This window comes from Rhinopithecus roxellana, chromosome 20, assembly GCF_007565055.1.
Source record: "Rhinopithecus roxellana isolate Shanxi Qingling chromosome 20, ASM756505v1, whole genome shotgun sequence".
Lineage (NCBI taxonomy): Eukaryota > Metazoa > Chordata > Mammalia > Primates > Cercopithecidae > Rhinopithecus > Rhinopithecus roxellana.
This window is the reverse complement of record NC_044568.1, coordinates 76,173,609-76,192,945: the sequence shown is the minus strand read 5'-3', so window position 1 is coordinate 76,192,945 and position 19,337 is coordinate 76,173,609. Positions and strand designations below refer to the sequence as shown.

Here is a 19,337-nt window from a genome sequence, read left to right as displayed (position 1 = left end):
CTGCCTCCATAGGAATGTGGGCACTGTGTTTTTGTTCATCAAGGCATTCCACGTACCTGGCACATCGTACGGGCTCGATAAATATTTATGGAATGAATGAATGCAAGGACTATTGCCAAAGTCTGCCCAGTGATTCTGTGACTGGCCATGAACACATTTTGTCTTTACTCTGTGCCACCCCAAGACCTACCGCATTTTGAGGCTGTTGGATGAGTTTCAGCAGGGCGGGGTGGCTGTAACCTGAGGGCAGGAGAGTATTGTTAGAGATCTCATTGCATCCACGGGTTCTCCATGCCCCTCCCTCCTCTCCTTCCCTCTCCCTTCCTTTCCAACCCCGCAACTCTCTTTAAGCACCAAAGGGTCTTTTATCCTTTGTTGACAAAAAGAGATTACTGGCGCCCCACCTAACACCCCTGACTCAGAATCTCTCAGGGGGCAGCCTAGAAATCCAACAAGTTCTCTAGGAGATTCTGATGCTTGTTCAGGTTTGAGACCTACTGGACTACATAAACATAAGGTGAGATAAATGCGCCGGGCATGGTGGCTCACGCCTGTCATCCCAGCCCTTTGGGAGGCTGAGGCAGGCGGATGACCTGAGGTCAGGAGTTCCAGAGCAGCCTGGCCAACATGGCGAAACCCCATCTCTGCTAAAAATACAAAAATTAGCCGGGCGGGGTGGCACGCGCCTGTAGTCCCAGCTACTCGGGAGGCTGAGGCAGGCGGATCACCTGAGGTCAGGAGTTCCAGACCAGCCTGGCCAACATAGTGAATCCCCGTCTCTACTAAACATACAAAAATTAGCTGGGTGTGATGCTGTGTTCCTGTAATCCCAGCTACTCGGGAGGCTGAGGCAGGAGAATCGCTTGAACCCAAGAGGTGGAGGTTGCAGTGAGTTGAGATTGTGCCACTGCACTCCAGCCTAGGTGACAGTGAGACTCCATTTCAAAATAGAATAGAATAGAATAGAATAGAATAGAATAGAATAGAATAGACAAAATAAATAAAATAAAATAAAATAAAATAAAATAAAATAAAATATTAAAAGGGAGATAAATGTAAGAAAATTTCAAGCCTGGGGCTGACTGGGGAGTTTGGTTCAACAGTCCTGAGTGCCGAATTGCAGAGAAGATCCTCACCTTCCTTCCCAGCGCCCACTGGCTGAGTCAAATCTCGATGAATGTTTGCTCAGGGACTGAGTGAGTAGTGATGCCACCTGCAATCTGTGACCTGCAGGCCTTGTCCTGCCTTCATACATCTGCTTATTCCCAGAGTCCCACGGCATTTACCATCCAGACTGGGCCTGACATTGCACGACAAGGCTTAGCACACTCGGATTCAGCAATTGCTCTTCTATGAATTTATCCTACAGTGTATAAAGATCTATGAGCACGGATCTTAATTGTGACACTCATATCTCAAGACTTGAAAGCAACCTACCATCCATCAATAGTGGGTCAGGGAAATAAGCCTTCTAATGTAACGAATCAGCTGTAGAAAAGGGTGAGAGAGATTTATTTGTGCTGAGTTAGAATAATCTCTGAGATCTGCTAAGTGAAGAAGGAGAGACACAGGATATGTGGGTGCTTACACACACACTGAATCTCTCTCTAGAAGAAGCTGATAATGATGGTTGCTTCTGGGAGAGGAACTGAGATGGGGCTCAGGCTTGGGAAAGACGCTGGTCCGCACTCTATTAAAAATTAAAATAGCTGGGCACGGTGGCTCAAGCCTGTAATCCCAGCACTTTGGGAGGCCGAGACGGGCGGATCACGAGGTCAGGAGTTTGAGACCATCCTGGCTAACACGGTGAAACCCCGTCTCTACTAAAAAATACAAAAAACTAGCTGGGCGTGGTGGCGGGCGCCTGTAGTCCCAGCGACTCGGGAGGCTGAGGCAGGAGAATGACATAAACCCAGGAGGCGGAGCTTGCAGTGAGCTGAGATCCGGCCACTGCACTCCAGCCTGGGCGACAGAGCGAGAATCCGTCTCAAAAAAAAAAAATAATAATAATAAATTAATTAATTAAAATAACGAGACGATAGGTGCAGCAAACCACCATGGCACACGTATACCTATGTAACAAACCTGCAGGTTCTACACATGTATCCCATTTTTTAAAAAAGAAGAAATAAAAAAAGAAAAAAAATTAAAATTAAAATATTTGAAGTTAATTAATAAGGATTACTCTGTAGTTATATTAGACTCAAGCAAGATTGCTGTAATCTTCCAGGGGTTTTTGAAAGACATTCTTAACCATTCTATTGCATGTTGGCCTCCCCTAACAAGTCAAGCTCCCCTCCCCTCCCCACCCCTCTCTTCTTTTCAGCAGTCTTGCCTTGTTGCCCAGGCTGGAGTACAGTGGCACAATCTTGGCTCATTGAGACCTCTGCCTCCCAGGTTCAAGCAATTCTCGTGCCTCAGCCTCCGGAGTAGCTGGGTTTACAGGTGTGTGCCACCACACCTGGCTAATTTTTTTGTATTTTTAGTAGATATGAGGTTTCACCATGTTGGCCAGGCTGGTCTTAAACTCCTGTCCTCAAGTGATCCGCCCACCTCCGCCTTCCAAAGGGCTAGGATTACAGGTGTGAGCCACCAAACCCGGCCTGAAGTCAAGCCACTTTCTGTCTCCTGGTAATTAATGCACCTGCCCTGCAGATCATCTCCTAGTCAGTCCTGGGAGACAATTACACATAAGGTTGGAGCACAAGAGGCAGTAGTGTCTCCCTCTGAGAAAAGAACTCAGCAGCTGACCTCATGTGTTTGACTTGAGTTTCCAAAAAATCACAGCTCTCACCCTGATGCATGCATCCTCACTTTCATGTGTCTGGAAGCCATAGGGGGACCAAGATGGTCAACTGGAGTTTGTGCAAAACGAGCTTGCTGATGTCACGGCCTGAATTTCCACCACAAGGTTCATACTAACTCCTGCTGAATTTGAACGTCACCAGCTAATCTCAGAATTCACCCCTTGAAACTTTTCTTTTTTTGTTGTTTTCTTTGTTTGTTTGAGACAGGGTCTCACTCTGTTGCCCAGGCTGGAGTGCAGTGGTGTAATCACGGCTCACTGCGGCCTCAACCTCCCCAGCTTAAGTAATCCTCCCATTTCAGCCTCCTGAATAGCTGGGATTACAGGTGGGCACCACCATGCCCAGCTACTTTTTGTTTTTTATTTTTATAGACAGGGTTTCACCATGCTAGCCAGGCTGGTCTCAAACTCCTGAGCTCAAGCTATCTTCCTGCCTTAGCCTCCCAAAATGTTGGGATTACAGGCATGAACCACTGTGCCCGGCCAAATACATTTACTTTGAAAGGAGACTTTATATCAATGTGGCCAGAGGTTGGATGCCATGGGAACAATCTTTCTGTTGCCTGCCCAAGCCTCTGAGCCTGGGCCACGCACTCCTCCACAGTAAGAGATCAGCCAGTGGAGTCAGGTATTAAAGACCTGACATCACCCAGGGCAGACTTTCTCCTAATAGAATAGAAAAGTGAAAGTGATTTGAAATGCCTTGGGCTTCCACGCTGCCTGGTCGAGAAGATAGATGGGAGAGTCACGGAGGGGAACAAAGGTAGGGAGGACTATTCACATTCATCCCTGGCACTCCCCCATCCTACTCCAACACATGCTGGGCCCAAGACTGAAAAGTGCACCTTACTCAAAAAAGGAACACTCTGGGTTTCTCCAACTGTTTCCGGGCCAAAGGTCTTTAAGCCCTGGCTCCTTATCAACACTGCCTGTGTGTTCATGACCTTTTTTTGCCTCTGGAGAGATAAGCCCGTTCCAGGTAAACCTCATTAAGCCTCAGATGCGGTGTGCCTTACTGGCTTCTGAAGAAGAGATGAGAGCAGAGCTGGTCCCTCTGATCAGGGAAATTTTGCCTTGGGCTTTTGATGCTGTGGGACCCCCACATTTCAGGTCAGGGGCAGGTGTCTGCAAGGCAGCTACCATAGAAATAAGCTTGGGAGGCAGAGAGTCATTTGTTCACACACTGGCTTAGCCTTGGATTCCCTGTGTATGCCGGGAAAACCCTGTAAGCTCCTGAAACTTGGGCCCATCAGTCAACTGGAGGTGATGTTAAAAGACCTTACTCTAAGGCAGTTGTAGCCATTTAATGAGATAACATATAAGGCACTTGGCAATATGCCAGGTGCATAGTAAATTCTCAATAAGTATCAAGTTAAAAAAATCTTTTCAGACACTACAGATATGGGAGGACAGGTGGCCAGAGAGAGAACTTTTAGAATTTCTAGAATGTTTCCATTTTTGTTTTTTACTGAGACAGGGTCTTACACTGTTGCCCAGGCTGAAGTGTAGTGGTGTGATCATAGCCCACTGCAGCCTCAAACTCCTGGGCTCCAGCGATCCTCCTGACTGAGCCTCCAGAGTAGCTGGGACTACAGGCATGCACCAGCATGCCTAGCTAATTTAAAAAATTTTTTTGTAGAGATAGGGGTTGAGTCTCACTATAATGCCCAGATTGGTTTTAAACTCCTGACTTCAAGCCATCCTCTTCCTTTGGCCTCCCAAAGTGCTGGGATTACCAGCATGCACCACCGTGCCTGACCAAACTTCTAGTTTTTAAAACAAACGCTGCTAATCTGATTCCCTGACCTTCATGCACACAGTGGCTAGCTGGGCATTCAGACTGAGGGACTCCTGGGGGGTGGGTCACAATCCCACAGCTAATATATAGTGGAGCCAGGATTTGAACCCAGGACAAGTCAAGAGCCCATCCCTTCCACTCCCACACAAAGGGGAGATGGGGTTTTGTAAATCTTTGTCTCCAAAATGCCTTCCATGGCTGAGGCATTCCTGAATGATGGACTTCCCCAAAAGAATGAGTCATCCACTTACTGTCTAATAGCATCCTAGTGGGAAATAAGTAGGTGTGAGGAAACGAGCAGGGGAAGAAGCAGCGGTGTGGACAGCCAAGGCTGGGTCTCAAGGAAAGGCTCCAGGCTGCTGAGCAGGGTCCAGAAGGAGGTGCTCACTGGGGGCTGGGAGGTGACGCTGGGAGGCAGAGGCTGTGGGCGTCCCACCAAGGTCACTTTTACTGGGCAGGTCACTGTTTCCCAGCTGCTCTGTGTGCTGGTTGATAATAACTCCAGCTGCCTCCTTGCCTGGAAAACTGCGGTTGGCAAATGGAAGCTGCTTTGCCAAGGAGATAATACAAGTTCTCCCCTCTGGCAGCTGATGGGTGATGACTGGCTGGTGAAGGGGCATAAAAAGCCAGACCCTTTCCTTCATTCTGAGACCAACTCTGGGGTGTGGTGCATGCTCCAGAGCCCCAAGTGGGGTCAGGCTGTGGATAGTTCCAGCTGAGACCTTCCTTCTTAGCTTCTTCCCCCACCCTAGGCTGTTCCTTTCCTCCCCTTTCTCCTGAGAGCTCTCCCTCAATCAATAACCTGCCCAAGAATCCCTACCTCTGGCTGGTTTCAGTGGCTCACACCTGTCATCCTAGCACTTTGGGAGGCTGAGGCGGGAGGATCACTTGAGTCCAGGAGTTTGAGACCAGCCTGGGCAGCATAGTGAGACCCTGTCTCAAAAAAAAAAAAAAAAATAGGCTGGGCGTAGTGGCTCACACCTATAATCCCAGTACTGTGGGAGGCTGAGGCAGGCAGATCACTTGCAGTCAGGAGTTCTAGACTACCCTGGCCAACATGGTGAAAGTCCGTCTCTACTAAAAATACAAAAATTAGATAGGCATGGTGGCACAAGCCTGTAATCCCAGCTACTTGGGAGGCTGAGGCACGAGAATCACTTGAACCTGGGAGGTAGAGGTTGCCACGAACCAAGATCGTGCCACTTCACTCGAGCCTGGTCGACAGAGCAAGACTCCGTCTGAAAAAAAAAAAAAAAAGCAGGGGAAAAAGGAAATCCTCACCTCAGGCTCTTCTTCGAGGAAACTCAACCTAAGACACCTACCTGGGGGCCACTGTCATCACACCGATGGGTTTGCGTTCTAGCTCTGATTCCTGTGCAAGGTATCAAACCTTTCTACGCTTTGTTTACCTATCTGCAAAATGGGGATATGAATACATACCTACCTTGTAGAATTTGGGGAAGGAGTAGATGAGAGAGGACATATAATATGTCTAATAATATGCCCTTTACACATTACTTATTTTTTTCCTACCCCTGAGCAAAGTGTCAGGCAACACCCTGGGATGTGCCTGCTGGAAGCCACAGCCTAATACCTGGATAGCCACAACTAGGAGAGACAGAAACAGAGGTTATATCCAAGGAGTGATTTCCCAGCTCTTACCTATGGGGACAGAGGAGATCTGGGAATAAAGATCCAGCATTCGGTTGCCGTCCACATCAACCAGGTAATTGCCTCGGCTCTCTTCGTAATTGCAGAAAAAATGCACAGCCTCTGCATTCTTGGAGAAAAAAGAGACTAACTCAGGCTCACCACCACTCCCTAGATTCTTGGTCTTTCAGGATTAAGCTTCAATCAGTGAAGTACACCATATCATGAGTATCTGTGGATACACAGGGGCATCTGTGGGTGCCAGCAATGTATTTCTTGCTTTGGCTAAGGGCATGGGTGGTTTGCTTTACAGTAGTTCAGTAAGCTGTGATTTTATATTTCATGAAGTTTTCTGTATGTGTTTTACACATCAGAACACAAAAAGAGATACAAATCTGAAGTCGATTCTGTTGTGTATGGTAAACCTTAGAGCAACCTCAAAGAAAACTAAAACTATATAGTAATCATTAAAGAAATAAAAATGTTACACTGGAAAGTACTCACTTAATGCAAAATAAAAAACATTACAAGAGAGCTGAGCGCAGTGGCTCATGCCTGTAATCCCAGCACTTTGGGAGGCCAAGGCAGGTGGATTATTTGAAGTCAGGAGTTCGAGACCAGCTTGGGCAACATGGTGAAACCCCATCTCTACTAAAAATACAAAAATTAGCTAGGTGTGGTAGCGGGCACCTGTAATCCCAGCTACTTGGGAGACTGAGGCAGGAGAATTGCTTGAACCCAGGAGGTGGAGGTTGCAGTGAGCTGAGATTGTGCCACTGCACACCAGCCTGGGTGACAGAGTGAGACTTCATCTCAAAAAAAAAACAAAAGCAAAAAAGGGTTGGGTGGGGTGGCTCATGCCTGTAATCCCAGCACTTTGGGAGGCCGAGGCAGGTGGATCACAAGGTCAGCAGTTTGAGACCAGCCTGACCAACATGGTGAAACCCCGTCTCTACTAAAAATACAAAAAAATTAGCTGGGCGTGGTGGCAGGTGCCTGTAGTACCAGAGACTTGGGAGGCCGAGGCAGGAGAATCTCTTGAAACTGGAAAGCGGAGGATGCAGTGAGCCGAGATTGCACCACTGCACTCTAGCCTGGGCAATAAGAGAAAAACTCCATTAAAATACAAAAAAAAGGCTGGGTGCAGTGGCTCACGCCTGTAATCTCAGCACTTTGGGAGGCCGAGACGGGCGGATCACGAGGTCAGGAGATCAAGACCATCCTGGCTAACACGGTGAAACCCCGTCTCTACTAAAATACAAAAAAAAAGTTAGCCGGGTGTGGTGGCGGGCGCCTGTAGTCCCAGCTACTCGGGAGGCTGAGGCAGGAGAATGGCATGAACCCGGGATGCAGAGGTTGCAGTGAGCCGAGATCGCACCACTGCACTCCAGCCTGGGCGACAGAGCGAGACTCCGTCTCAAAAAAAAAAAAAAAAAGAGGAACAAAAGAACAAAAGACTGAAGACATACAGAGAACAACAATAAATGGCAGCTGTAAATACAACCATATGAATAATAACATTAACTGTGAATGGATTCAACAATCCAATCAAAAGGCAGAGATTGTCACACTGGATAAAAAGAACCAACTCCATGCTGTTTACAGAAGACACTTTAGATTCAAGAACACAAATAGTTTGAAAGTAAAACGATGGAGAAAGGTATCTGATGCACACAGCAACCGTAAGAAAGCTAGAAGGGGTTGTACTCATATCAGAAAAAAAAGGCTATAAAAATGTTACTAAAGAGAGAATATTATAATATTAATATTATAAAGGGTCAGTCCACTAAGAAGATATGACAATTATAAATGTATTTGCACCTAACATCAGAGCCCTGAATACATAGAGCAAAAACAGAATAAAAGGGAAAAATAGTTTGATAATAATAGTTGAAGATGTCAACATCTGGCACTCCATAATGGAGAGGACAACGAAGCAGAAGGTGAGCAAGGAAATAGAAGATTTGAACAATATTCTAAAAGGAACCGACCTAACAAACATCTATAGAACACTCTGCCCAACGACAGAGGAATACAGATTCTTCTCAAGTACAGAGGGAATATTCTCCAGGATAGACCATATGCTAGACCATAAAAAAAGGCTCAATAACTTGAACAGGATTGAAATCACAAAAATGTGCTTTCCAACCATAAAGGAATGAAACTAGAAATCAATAACAGAAAGACATTTGGGAAATTTACCAAAGCGTAGAAATTAAACATCAGGTAAATAACCAACGGGTCAAAGAAGAAATCACAAAGGAAATGAGAAAAAACATTTAGAACAAAAGCCAACTACATTATTTTAAAACAAGAGCCAGAACAGATTAAGCATCTGTCTTTTAGCTCAGTTGTGATAAAGAAGCAACAGAAGGAACGTTACCTCATCCTCACTTACCTGAATTATATTCAGCTGTTTCATTAATGCCTGCAGGCAAGAAGAAAAAAAGCATTATAGCAAGTCCACACTCTTTTTTGCCAAAATAGCTTAAAGTCTTTCATGTTTTCCCAAGTCTTGACATTTTCTATAACTTAATATTTTATTAGTTAGTCAACAATATTACTTTAAAAATTACTTGATATAAATAGTTTACAGCAAACTATTCCATTACACACTTAAATTACTAGTACAATAGACAGGCTGAAATTCAGACACCTGAAAGATAAAATAAACTAAAATATTTAGCAAGAAAATCTTAAGCTGAAGGTGTTTATCTAGTGTCCATAAAAACACAGATTCTCTGTTATTTGGGGGAAAAATGGTGTTAACACCTCATTAAGAATATAAATAACTGAAAATATTAACTTGCATATCAAAGAACCATCTATAATTATAATCCAAACACTCCATAAACCACTTGTACTTTATTCTATACAGAAACAGGGAATTAGAAACTAGCTGCTTGGATATTACAAAGATTTCAACTCCAAAAGTAATTCAACATAAAATAGATGTTACCAGTTAGTGTCACAAAATTATATATTTCCACATAAAAACACAGGATAATATTCATGAAAAAAACAGGAAAAGGTATTCCAAGAATTTTACTACTACTAGATTAAAATCTATCTCCGCAATAGAAATACGAATTTAAAATCTCTCCCATTTGTTAGCAAAACACTACCCAAAATAACTACAATCACTTATATTAGTACAAAGATTTCTGGATTTATAAAATAGTTGCAATGACAAAAGAAGTATGTTTTTGCCGGGCGCGGTGGCTCAAGCCTGTAATCCCAGCACTTTGGGAGGCCGAGACGGGCGGATCACGAGGTCAGGAGATCGAGACCATCCTGGCTAACACGGTGAAACCCTGTCTCTAAAAAAATACAAAAAACTAGCCGGGCGAGGTGGCAGGCGCCTGTAGTCCCAGCTACTCAGGAGGCTGAGGCAGGAGAATGGCGTAAACCCGGAAGGCAGAGCTTGCAGTGAGCTGAGATCCGGCCACTGCACTCCAGCCTGGGCGACAGAGCGAGACTCCGTCTCAAAAAATTAAAAAATAAATAAATAAATAAAAATTAAAAAAATAATTTTAAAAAAGAAGTATGTTTTGACAGTAAAAAAAAAAAGACATTACAGATGAAATATGCAAAATATGCAAAGAAAAAATAAATTTGTATTAGAAAGTTTTCAAGACCAAGTTCAAGGGCATTTGATCTCTGAGCCCTGTGCCATGTAACATTGCCATGTTCTTCCACTGTTGGTTGGATGTTGTACCCCAGCCCTTGACTCTGGACTTAAGGCAAGCTATGACTTGTTTTGGCCAGCAAAAGGAGGCAGCAGGGATGGCGGACTCATACAGCGCCCAGGCCTCAGTAGCACTGTAGCATGTTCTCCTGTTGCTTTTGTACACCTTTGTCATTGCCATGAGGACAAGCCCCGTCTAGCCTTCTGGAGCATGGCAGACACATGGAAGAGAACCAAATCACTGCAGTGATTCAAGCCATGCCTTACCTAGATCAACCAACAGCCAGCCATTCCCCAGGCATACAGGTGAGCCCAACAGAGTTGCCTACCCAACTCCCAACGAACCTTAAGTGCATGAGCATTTGGCTTGCTCTATGCTAGTGGGATTTTTGTGGCTGTTACGAAGCATTACTGTGGTAACAAAAAACTGATACATCTCCTCTGTTATGCCTTCGTTGGCTTCTTTTTTTTTTTTTTGAGATGGAGTCTCGCTCTGTTGCCCAGGTTGGAGTGCAGAGGCACCATCTCGGCTGACTGCAAACTCCGCCTCCCGGATTCAAGTGATTCCCTTGCCTCATCCTCCCGAGTAGCTGGGACTACAGGTGTCTGCCACCACTCCCGGCTAATTTTTGTATTTTGAATAAAGACAGGGTTTCACTATGTTGGCCAGGCTGGTCTTGAACTGCTGACCTCAAGTGGTCCTCCCACCTCGACCTCCCAAAGTGCTGGATTACAGGCGTGAGCCACTGCTCCCAGCCCTTCTTTGGCATCTTATGGCAAAATGGCCTAATTGAATATCTCGGATCTCTGGTGATGAACTCTCTGAAAGCAGCTGACAATCAATGTCGCTAAGCCTGGCTGTGCTCTTGCTTCTTAGGCCCCTTTCTCCCTTTTCCAAAATACCCTACTCAGGTGTGCTGGACTCACCCGAGATCTAGGCCCTGGGACTTCCGTCTTCATCAGAGGCCCATCATAATCAAATTCAACGTCGACTTTGGCTACGGGTTGACTAATGTGTCTGGATCCTGCAGTAAACAAAGACAATGAGAAATCCCTGGTGACAGCTGAGATCATGAGGATTCTGCCCCGACTGATGCCCAATGTCCCTAACAGAGGTAGTGCCAGGACCTTACCCCCATCCCAGCCAGACCACCATGCAACACTGTATCTGGACAGTGTTCACCACGAGGACACTGTAGATTTTAAAAACGGGAAAACCCAGTGTCAGCAAAGTTGTAGGCAAGTAGGCATGATCCTGTTTTACTGGCATGAGCACAAGCTGGTGCCAGCTTTCTATTTATTTATTTATTTATTTATTTATTTATTTATTTATTTAAGACCAGGTCTTGCTCTATTGCCCAGGCTGGAGTGCACTGACACCAACATGGCTCACTGCAGCCCTGACATCCCAAGGCTCAGGTGATCCTTCTACCTCAGCCTCCTGAGTATCTGGGATTATAGGCACGCACCACCACGCCCGGCTAATTTTGGTATTTTTAGTAGAGATGGGGTTTCGCCATGTTGCCCAGGCTGGCCTCAAACTCCTGGGCTCAAGCAGTGCACCTGCTTTGACCTCCCAAAGTGCTGGGATTATAGGTGTGAGCCACCATGCCTGATCTGATGCCAGCTTTCTATTGCTTTCAACTGAGCAATCTCATTTTTGATGATTCATCCTAAGAAAATAATGGGACCAGTACACAAAGATGGAGGTAAACAATATTCATCATATATTGTCTATAAGAACAGCAGGCCGGGCGCGGTGGCTCAAGCCTGTAATCCCAGCACTTTGGGAGGCCGAGACGGGCGGATCATGAGGTCAGGAGATCGAGACCATCCTGGCTAACACGGTGAAACCCCGTCTCTACTAAAAAATACAAAAAAACTGGCTGGGCGAGGTGGCGGGCGCCTGTAGTCCCAGCTACTCAGGAGGCTGAGGCAGGAGAATGGCGTAAACCCGGGAGGCGGAGCTTGCAGTGAGCTGAGATCCAGCCACTGCACTCCAGCCTGGGCAACAAAGCGAGACTCCCGCTCAAAAAAAAAAAAAAAAAAAAAAAAAAAAAGAACAGCAAAGAGGGCCAGATGTGGTAGCTCATGCCAGTAATCCCAGCACTCTGGGGGTCCAAGGTGGGTGGATTCCTTGAGCTCAGAAGTTCACGACCAACTTCAACATGGTGAAACTCCAACTCTACCAAAAAAACCCAGAAAACAAAAATTAGCCAGGCATGGTGGTGAATGCCTTTAGTTCCAGCTACTTGGGAGGCTGAGTTGGGAGGATTGCTTTAGCCTGGGAGGTTGAGGCTGCCGTGATTCATGACTACAGCACTTCAGCCTGGGCAACAGAGTGAGATGCTGTCTCAACAAACGAACAAAAAACAAAGAGAAAACAACCTAAATGTCCAGCACCGGAAGTCAGCTACATAGAATGTGGCATAGTCAACCATTTCATGGAATATTATGTACCCATTAATTGTTTTGAGGTTGACATTTGGAATATTCATGTACATGGAAAGATGCCCGTGGCATTAGCATGTGAAAGGTCAGATTCCAAAAAGTATCCAAATTTTGTAAAAATGTAATCTACATCCAAATGTATATAGACCAAAGTTTCTCAAACTTGACAATATTAACATTTTGGGGTTGGATAATCCTCTGTTGTGGGGGACTGTCCTGTGTATTATAGAATGCTTTGCAGAAGCCAGAAGCACTCAGCCCCAGTTGTGCCTATCAAAATTACCTAGGAATCATTCATCACATTTCTAAATTGAGATGGTCCCATTTAATAAATAGTTTCTGTTTTAAAAATCAAGCTTTGGGTCTGACATGGTTGGGATCTATGTCGCCGCCCACATCTCATGTTGAAATGTAACCCCTAATGCTGGAGGTGGGGTCTTGTGGGAGGTGATTGGATTATGGGGACAGTTTCTTGTGGTGTAACACCATCCTGCTTTGTGCTGTCATGGAGAAAGTGAGTTCTCATGAGATCTGGTTGTTTATTTATTATTTATTTTTATTTTTTGAGACAGAGTGTCACTCAGTTGCCCAGGCTGGAGTGCAGAGACACAATCTTGGCTCACTGCAACCTCTGCCTCCCAGGTTCAAGTGATTCTCCTGCCTCGGCCTCCCAAGTAGCTGAGATTACAGGTGTCCGCCACCACGCCTGGCTAATTTGTGTATTTTTAGGCCGGTTGAGATCTGGTTGTTTAAAAGTGTGTGGCTGGCCGGGCACACTGGCTCATCCCTGTAATCCCAGCACTTTGGGAGGTTGAGGCGGGTGGATCACCTCAAGTCAGGAGTTCAGACCACCCTGGCCAACATGGCGAAATCCCGTCTCTACCAAAAATATAATAATTAGCCGGGTGTGGTGGCAGGCACCTGTAATCCCAGCTATTAGTGAGGCTGACGCATAAGAATTGCTTGAACCTGGGAGGCAGAGGCTGCAGTGATCTGAGATCGTGCCACTGCACTTCAGATTGGGTGACAAAGGGAGACTCCCTCTCAAAAAAAAAAAAAGTGTGGCTCCTCCCTGCTTGCTTTCTTGCTCCTGTTCCTACCATGTGAGACACCTTGCTCCCCCTTTTCCTTCCACCATGATTGGAAGTTTCCTGAGGCCTCCCCAGAAGCTGAGCAGATGCCAGCATCATACTTCCTGTACAGCCTGCAGAACTATGAGCCAATTAAACCTCTTTTCTTTAAAAATTACCCAATCCCAGGTATTTTTCTGTAGTATTGCGAGAACAGACTAATACATGGTCATGCATCATTTGTTTGAAACGCATTTCACATTTTCCACATAATGTATAATGAATTTACAGAGGGTGTTTGATGTCCCGGGTTAATCCCACAAATCTTTTTAGCTCCGTATGTTGCTGAAACACAAAGGGTAGCTCAAGCCCAAGCCTTGCTGATCCCTGAGTGAAAGACAGGTGCAGTGAATCCAAGACAAGTGTGTGAGGGTTTACCGTCAGGAACCCCTAGAAATCCCTTTAGTGTTACTGTTGATTTTTCACCTTCCCGGTACTATCTGATGGTTGGGAAATGTTAGTTCCTCTTACTGGGGTTGCCATAATTGTACCAAACTGGGGAATCAGTGGACACTTTATATAAATTACATAAATAATCGAATTTCATCTTCTTATATATAATAAACAAATATATATAGTATATAATATAACAAAAATATATTATATAACTAAAATATATATTATATATTATAACTAAAATATATATTATATATTATAACAAAAAATATATATTATAACAAATATATATTATAACAAAAATATGTATTGTATAATACATTATAACTAAAATGCATATTATATAATATATAACTAAAATATATATAATACATTATAACTAAAATATATAATATATAATATAACTAAAAATATATATATTATAAAAAATATACTATAAAACTGTTTCCATTACACAAGAGAGGACTCTAAAGCTCAGAGAAGTTAAGAAATGTGCCAAGATCTCCCATGACACACACACACACACACACAGACACACACGCAGATAGCTTGTTGAACTATACAAAACTATGAGATTTAGAAATATATTTAAATTCACTCTTAATTTTCCATAATTGCTTTGGTTATCAAAGGTTTCTGAATTAATTATGTAACATCATGCTGTCTTTTGAACAAAAAGCACAGTTAAAATACAGCAGTACACTTATATAAGGATGAAAAAAACCAGCTTTTATTTTCTTCTCTTTGATCTGAAAAAGGGAATTCCTAAAGAGTATTCCATTAGAAGAGAGTTAAAGGTCCTAGAACATATCGATGACTCGATGACTTTTTTTTTTTTTTTTTTTTTGAGACGAAGTCTCGCTCTGTTGCCCAGGCTGGAGTGCAGTGGCCGGATCTCAGCTCACTGCAAGCTCCGCCTCCCGGGTTCACGCCATTCTCCTGCCTCAGCCTCCTGAGTAGCTGGGACTACAGGTGCCCGCCACCTTGCCCGGCTAGTTTTTTGTATTTTTTAGTAGAGACGGGGTTTCACTGTGTTAGCTAGGATGGTGTCGATCTCCTGACCTCGTGATCTGCCCGTCTCGGCCTCCCAAAGTGCTGGGATCACAGGCTTGAGCCACTGCGCCCGGCTCCTTTTTTTTTTTTTTTTTTAAAGAAATGAGGTCGCGCTATGTTGCCCAGCCTGGCTTTGAACTCCTGGGCTCAAGCAATCCTCCTGCCTGAGCCTCCCACGTAGCTAGGACTATAGGCACACAACACTGTGCCTGGCTACTTTTTTTTTTTTTTGAGACAGGGTTTCACTCTGTCGCCCAGGCTGGAATGCAGTGGTACAATCTTGGCTCACTGCAACCTCTGCATCCCGGTTTCAAGCAATCCTCTCACCTTAGACCCCCGAGTAGCTGGGATCACAGGCATGCGACATCATGCCTGGCTAATTTTTTGCATTTTTGGCAGAGAAGGGGTTTTGCCATGTTTCCCAGACTGGTCTCGAACTCCCGAGCTCAGGTGATCCACCCGCCTTGGCCCCTCAAAGTGCTGGGATTACAGGTGTGAGCCACCGTGCCCAGTCTTAATTTTTACACTATTTATCTTTTCCTTGGCCAAAACTCAGGATTACAGGACAGCATTGATTCCAACTAAATCTTCAGGGATGCATATTTTGATAAAAATAGCTCTTCACCGGTGCAGATCTTGCTTTGTTTCCAGCAAAGGAGGAAAATGAAAAATTAGAAATTAGCAAGCTGTTCTTAAATGAGGACACACAAGTCCTCCTTTCTTTTCTCCAGAAAGTGTCTTGACATTGCATTGTAGCAATCAGATTTCTTGGGAACTGGAGTGTGGAAACACTGGGAATGGGAGCAGTTCACAGGGGGAGCTGCAGCTGAATGGATCCAGAGAGAAATGACTGGAGAGCGTGGGATCAAATGGAGCTGCAATAATGAGGATGTCAAGGCCATGGGGAAACAGGAGCTGGGAGAGGTGGTGAAGAAAGGGTGAGAAATGGCCAACTGGGAGCTATGGGGCACAAGCCAGGAATGCTGAGGACAGGTGCAAGGCAGATGGGTCTGTTCCAAGAACTGTATCATTTCCTATCATGTTTTCCATAAGTTTGTTTGCAACTGTGCTATCAGAAAAGGGGGGAATGGGGAAATTAACACATATTCAGTCTTTACTAAAATGCTAGGTTGGCCCTATTTAGGCAAACTCCCATCTAGTTTAAGTAATCCACAAGTAAATACAACAATATAGATGGGTATTGTTGTTCACAGTTTACAGATGAGGATCAGAGATGTTAAGTGACTTTCCTGATGTCACACAGCTAGTGAGTTGCAGAGTCAGTATTGGAACCCAGGTTCTTGCAATCCCAATACTTCTGCGTTTCCTTCTATATCTCAATATTGGCATTTTTAAAAGAGGAAAACAACGAAATACTACTACATTGAATATTCTCTTAATGATGACATATAACACCACACACCACAAGAAAACAGAACAAAAATTGAAGGGACAAGTAAACCTTTTCTTGGATCTCATCGATGAAGACACAAAAGCAGATTCAAGTGTGTACTGAGCACTTAGGGTGAACAAACCAGGAATCATCCGGAGCAATTGACATGGCTTATCTCATTTAATTATCACAAACTCCTATGAGGAGTTTGTGCTATTATTCTTACATTACAGAAGAAGACACTGAGGCTCAGAGAGGTTAATTAATTTGCCCAAGATCACACAGCTAGCAAGTGGTTAGCAGGAAATTTGCCCATCTGACCTCTTTCCTAGACGCTATGAATAGAACTGAGGCTATCTTTGATTTCATCTAGTGCTAGCCTTTGAATGAAACATTTACAGCAAAACAACACACTTCTCCCAAAGGCAAATTTTGATCATGATCACAAAGATGCAAAAAACCAGTTTGAATTAATACTGAATGATCAAGCATTTTCATTCATGAATAAAATAATACATCCAGAAGGCAAGAGTGTGTTATTGACACACACGACTAGATACAGTGGGTGAACGGTCCGTCCAGCCCGGCCCTCTGGGGCTCACAGCCCTCAATGGCCATGCCAAGCCAGAGTCCATTTTTAGCTCCAAACTATAAAGCAGGCAGCAAACATTTCTAATGTTCTCTTGATCTTTAGACTGAGAGTGATAAACGAATGTCATGTTCCCAAACGGCCAAGGTTCTGTACGTGAGCCTGGCCAGAATGAAGGTCAAGTCCTACTGGAGTTATTTGCTCTGCTTTTCTGTTAAAAATTTTTTTATCTGCTCCTGCAACTATCCACCCAACTTATTTTGTGATAAAATGCTTATTGAGGAAGATACCAAGAAGCAACATGGAAAAAAGAAAACACATTTAATTTTCTACCCAGCGATAACAATTTTGATGTGGTCTCCCACTCTCTGTATCCTATTTACCAACATAAGATTATTAGTTTTGGCCGGGCGCGATGGCTCACGCCTGTAATCCCAGCACTTTGGGAGGCTGAAGTGGGCGGATCACGAGGTCAGGAGATCAAGACCATCCTGGCTAACACAGTGAAACCCCCTCTCTACTAAAAATACAAAAAAATTAGCCGGGCGTGGTGGAGGGCCCCTGTAGTCCCAGCTACTCAGGAGGCTGAGGCAGGAGAATCGCTTGAACCCGGGAGGCGGAGCTTGCAGTGAGCCGAGATCGTGCCACTGCACTCCAGCCTGGGCGACAGAGTGAGGCTCTGCCTCAAAAAAAAAAAAAAAAAAAAAAAGATTATTTGTTTTGAGGAGGCATAAAATGGTGGCCATTGGGAACACCATCTCAGATTGTTAACTATCATCACGTTTAATGGTCTCACAGTGACCTGATGGGTGGAGATACCATGGAGAAGCAGGAAAACGCTGTGGGTATGGTTGCAGGCTGAGCCTTCCATTTTTGGCACCCTCTCTTGCTTTGAGGGAGCAACTGCCGCATTGTAAGCAGCTCTGTGAAGAGGTCCACATATCAAGGAACTGAGAGAGTGGCTTCTGGCTGACAGCCTCCAAGGAACTGAATCCAGCCACAACCCCGTAAGTGGGACTACCAGTGGATCCTCCAACTGCCACGTTGAGCCATCAGATGAGACCACAGCCCCAGCTGACAGCTTCACTACACCCTCATCACAGACCTTGAGCCAGAGGATCTGGCTAAGTCACCCCTGGATTCCCAAACCACAGAAATTGTGAGATAATAAACATAGGATCCCAAGCTGCTAAATTTGGGGGTATGTGTTATGTGGCAGCAGACAACTAATACAGTGGCTTGGGTCCTGGAGCCAACTGGGCTTAGCTCAAAAGCCTGGCTCAGCTGCTAATCAGTTCTGTGACTCTGGCAACTTAATTTCCCTGACTTGCAGTTTTCTTTACCTTAAGGAGTGGTGGTGAAGGCTAAATGGATTAAAAGTAAGCTGTAATTCCTATCATTTTTTAACCCTTCCCCTGGTTGCTACTTGCCTAATAGCAGTGTAGGAGAGTACACGTATTCCTGTATCTTTGCCAACACTGTGTTTTAGTATTCTTAAAAAACCATATTCTGGCTTACTAGATATCCCAAATCAATAAGTCAAAAGAAAAGACAAAATCTCACCGTATGGTTTTCTAAATCATAAATGTGCCCAAAAAGGATTCAGCTCCAGCCAAGTAAATGCAGAAGAGGTAAAGGTAAGGAACTCTGTGATTTAGCCATTTCTTTTTTTTTTTTTTTTTTTTGGCATTGTGCCTGTATTTCCATGCTTGTAAAATGGGAGTTAGGACACTTCCCACCTTACTGTAAACACAAATAAAGTGCTTTCACATGAACCATTTCTTTTTCTTTGAGATGGAGTCTTGCTCTGTCGCCCAGGCTGGAGTGCAGTGGTATAATCTCGGCTCACTACAACCTCCGCCTCCTGGGTTCTAAGCAATTCTCCTGCCTCAGCCTCCCAAGTAGCTGGGATTGCAGGTGTGCACCACCATGCCCAGCTAATTTTTGTATTTTTAGTAGAGATGGGGTTTCATCTTCATGTTGGCCAGGCTGGTCCTGACCTCCTGAGCTCAGGTGATTCATCCGCCTCGGCCTCCCAAAGTGTTGGTATTATAGGCATGAGCCACTGTGCCTGGCTCATATGAACCATTTCTTCTAATGCAAGAAATTTGTGAAATAGGAAGGATACGATTATTAGACCCATTTTCCTGATGAGTAAACCGAGTCTTGGATAAGGTCTATCAGTTGGCTCACTTGGTTAATGTGTGGTGAAGCCAGTAACTCAATCATATGAATCTTGATCTAGTACTCTTCCCATGGTGTCTCCTTAGGAAGGCTCAGATGTCCTTGAGAATGACCTTTAAAGATGGTGCCACATGTGCCACCAGGCTAGAGCTCCAAAGAGCCACATCTCTTTCTTCACTGCCACATCCTCAGTACCCAG

The 19,337-nt window shown here is 44.5% G+C and overlaps 1 protein-coding gene across 3 annotated transcripts in view; it reads right to left on the bottom strand.

The window, feature by feature from the left end:
- ABAT (4-aminobutyrate aminotransferase) overlaps positions 1 to 19,337 on the bottom strand; it is a 110,066-nt gene that overhangs the window by 26,810 nt on the left and 63,919 nt on the right. For 2 of the 3 annotated variants that reach the window (XM_010383641.2, XM_030925284.1), the window contains exons 3-6: positions 10,870 to 10,967; positions 8,653 to 8,682; positions 6,267 to 6,384; positions 191 to 240 (exon numbers count right to left, since the gene is read on the bottom strand). In XM_010383641.2, the coding sequence (XP_010381943.1) occupies positions 191 to 240; positions 6,267 to 6,384; positions 8,653 to 8,682; positions 10,870 to 10,967 (296 nt within the window). The remainder of the gene's footprint in view (positions 1 to 190; positions 241 to 6,266; positions 6,385 to 8,652; positions 8,683 to 10,869; positions 10,968 to 19,337) is intronic. The other variant, XM_010383643.2, reaches the window with a different exon arrangement.